The sequence below is a fragment of the Nanorana parkeri genome, unplaced genomic scaffold, assembly GCF_000935625.1.
Source record: "Nanorana parkeri isolate BGI_ZX_2015 unplaced genomic scaffold, ASM93562v1 scaffold1514, whole genome shotgun sequence".
In the NCBI taxonomy this organism is placed as follows: Eukaryota; Metazoa; Chordata; class Amphibia; order Anura; family Dicroglossidae; genus Nanorana; species Nanorana parkeri.
The window spans coordinates 136172-139187 of record NW_017307782.1 but is presented as its reverse complement, the minus strand read 5'-3'; the positions used below and the strand labels follow the sequence as shown (position 1 = coordinate 139187).

At 46.0% G+C, this 3016-nt stretch overlaps 1 protein-coding gene across 1 annotated transcript; it reads right to left on the bottom strand.

Moving 5' to 3' along the window:
* Positions 1-213: 213 nt before the first annotated feature.
* LOC108798593 (probable E3 ubiquitin-protein ligase DTX2) lies at positions 214-1566 on the bottom strand. Its single transcript, XM_018570354.1, has one exon. It carries the CDS (start codon positions 1492-1494, stop codon positions 214-216), a length of 1281 nt encoding a protein of 426 aa, XP_018425856.1. The 5' UTR covers positions 1495-1566.
* Between the last annotated feature and the right edge of the window lie 1450 nt (positions 1567-3016).

Genomic DNA, 3016 nt, shown 5'->3' with positions numbered 1-3016 from the left:
ATGAAGTAAAATCTTAATGGTCTAAGGCGCGGCCCCAAAGACTTTACTTTATCTATCAGTTAGTATATGACAGGATTGCTGGTACCAGATCACTTAGGGTGGTGTGAAACCTAGTATCTTAAAGGTAGACAGAGGAGTCAGCCTAATAACTTAAATAGGACAGAGCAGATGGTGTTGTCATAGTGAAGTAGTAAGGCACATAACTGTACTACTTTAAAGTGAGGGACACAGGCACTGGCGAACTACCAGGGTCACAACAGTCGCAATTGCAGTGCTCTTGCAGTGCTCTTCCTTCCCCACCACTCTGCCACCCGCAGCATGTACGGGTGGCTGTGCGGGGCTGGAGAAGCTGTCACTTGTCCAGCAGGCACCACCAGGCAGCACATTATGCTGTGTGGGAGAGGACCTTCTCCACTTAGACCGGCCCCCTGGCTGCCGAGACACAGAAGAAGGTGCTGCAGGAGTCAGGCCAGGTAAGTCTGGACCTATGATACAGTCCTCTTCTGGAGGCTTATCAACGGTTTCCAGGTATTTCTTCACAACTTGTTCTGGGTCAGTAACTCCTGCAAAGGCCTGATTCATAGAACTGGACTTCTGAATCTGCACTGGAACCGATGGAATACTGATTCCATTAGCAGATGATGGACCAGCAAGTTGCAAAGGCGTTGAGGAGGGTACCCACGTGCTATTAAGCTTTGGTGCCGACTTCGCACTAGTCATGGTAGGTTTAGGATATGGTAAATAACCAACATTATTGGTAGATATTCGGCTACTGCTCTGGTAATTTGCGGATGTAGGCAGATTGATCATGGAGTGTCGATACCGATGCATAGGCCCCGCATGACTGCTTGCCAGACACTGGTGACAAGCACATGCTGTCGACTTATGTGCAGGTCCTGCCTTTGGCGTTGTAGGATAAGGTGCACCAAGGTTCCTTTGAACACGTCGTTTAAATCCAGTGGCCTGATTTATCTGAACGAATGAGTTAAAGTCAATAAGGTAGTGGAGTCCAAGTGCTCCAAGATCTACAGAGCGGTTTCCATTAGTCAACTTCTCCTCCAGGTATATGCAGATATGCGTTTCGTAAGCTGTCCAACAGCCATCATCATTCATCCACTCCCAACAAATGCCTTTAGCTGGAGCGGAGTCTAATGGGTAGAGGGTTTTTCTGACATATCGCATGGTTCCTGTGTCTTGTCGAAACTGTGCCAGCGTTGCAATGTCTATTACGTACGGAGCTAATTTAGGGTCAACTTGTCCAAGGGAGATACTCCTACTGTTTGCAAGAGCCCGAGTATTCTTCTGCTGCTGATAAGATTGCATACATTGCTCTATATAAGTGCTCACTTTACTGCTGTACGGCCTCCACTTGCCAAGTTCATCTTGCCATTCCCAAACAGCTACAGCATAGGATGCAGGGTTCCACTGGCTAGCCATCGCAGGAGGTCCTAATGGCCCTGCAGCTCCTCCACTTTGAGGTGGACCAGCTGCCATTCTTCAAGGTTCCGATCAATGTTTCGCTTTATTAAAATCTGTGGTGATCAGTCAAAATTCCCCTTCAGGAGTAAAGCAGTTTCCTTTTAGTACCATGTTTCTATTTAATAAAAAAACTGATCCGTGTGTCCCCTGTACGAGCTCCCGCTCCTCTACTGGCCTCCAGCTCACTGCGCTCCGCCAGCTGTGTACGCTCCACTCCGAGCTCACTCCCCGTGATGTATTGCTTGGACTTGTAGTCCTGCATAGCTGGTATATAATGATTATACAGCAATGCAGAATAGCACCAACTATGCAGGACTACAAGTCCCAGCAATGCATTATATTTTTAAGTAGGGATGCACCAGCGCCAATACTGGGCATTTTCACGAGTACGAGTACTCATGAAAATGCCCCGATACTAAACGCAGATACCGGTGTTCCATCGAGAACCCCAACGCAGTCGTATTTGCCAACCTCAGTATCTGTGCTTGTGCACGGACCAGTGTTATTGAGGAAACAGGCATTTATTGACAAAGTATTTAGTTTAAATTGTTAATTGTGACTGTGAATATGGCCTCCATCATTTGCCGCCATGGATAGCATATTATTCACAGTCAAAATTACCCATTACAAACTAATACTTTTGTAAATAAATGCCCATTTTCTCATTAATCCCATCTGTGCGCAAGCGCAGATACTGGGTCGGCATTCTCAACAGAACACCGGCACTAAATTTTTAAACTGAAGCGGCTGTCTGAGGTCCCGCACTTGCTGGGGACCTCAGCAGCCTTCCTGTTAACCACACGGTGCCATGGCGGTGGGGGGTTGGGGAGCCCTTCATGGTTTCTTGCACCAGGGCCCTGAAGGTTCTAGTTATGCCACTGGACACAGGTGATTAGTAGTTAGAAATTAGTAATTATTAAATCTAGGATGGCATTTTTCCTAGTTGGAACTGCCACCATCTGTTCCAAGAAATTGTCTCGCAACAAGTTCAGAAATCGGCCCGCCTTTGTCAAATCTGAGGTACCATTAGCCCAATTGATGTCCGGGTAATTAAAGTCGTCCATCACGACTACATTGCTGGAGAGTATAAATCTGGGTAGATTTGAATGGGAACCCCATCCAGTTCAAGGGGTTGCATGCTGCAAAGTTTTCTTATTTCTTTTTCTTTTTCTACAGATTACATCTCATGGGTTTGAAGAAGAGTTTCTAGGTTGAAGAGCCCTGTGGGCACGATCAGTCTCAATTTTGTTTGTAGAGGGTTAGATTGCATATCTATATATCATGAATGTTTTCAGGACCAGTGGACGTATGGAGTTTCTTAATTCTTATATTGTTGCATCAGCCTCTAAGGCTCCCCATACATTGTAAAAAATGTTTCATTCCACTCACAGGCTGAACAAAGAAAATATAACAGATTGCTCAATCGGTGCTTAAGAGCGTTGATCAAGGAATCTCTTACTGTTTGCATTTGGGCAGAGCTAGCAGTGACAGCTAGCTCCGCCCAACTCCCCAATTACAATATCCTCGATTAATTCCC

Excerpts from the sequence above, each read along its gene's own strand:
- LOC108798593 (XM_018570354.1), bottom strand. The coding sequence starts at position 1,494 with ATGGCAGCTGGTCCACCTCAAAGTGGAGGAGCTGCAGGGCCATTAGGA.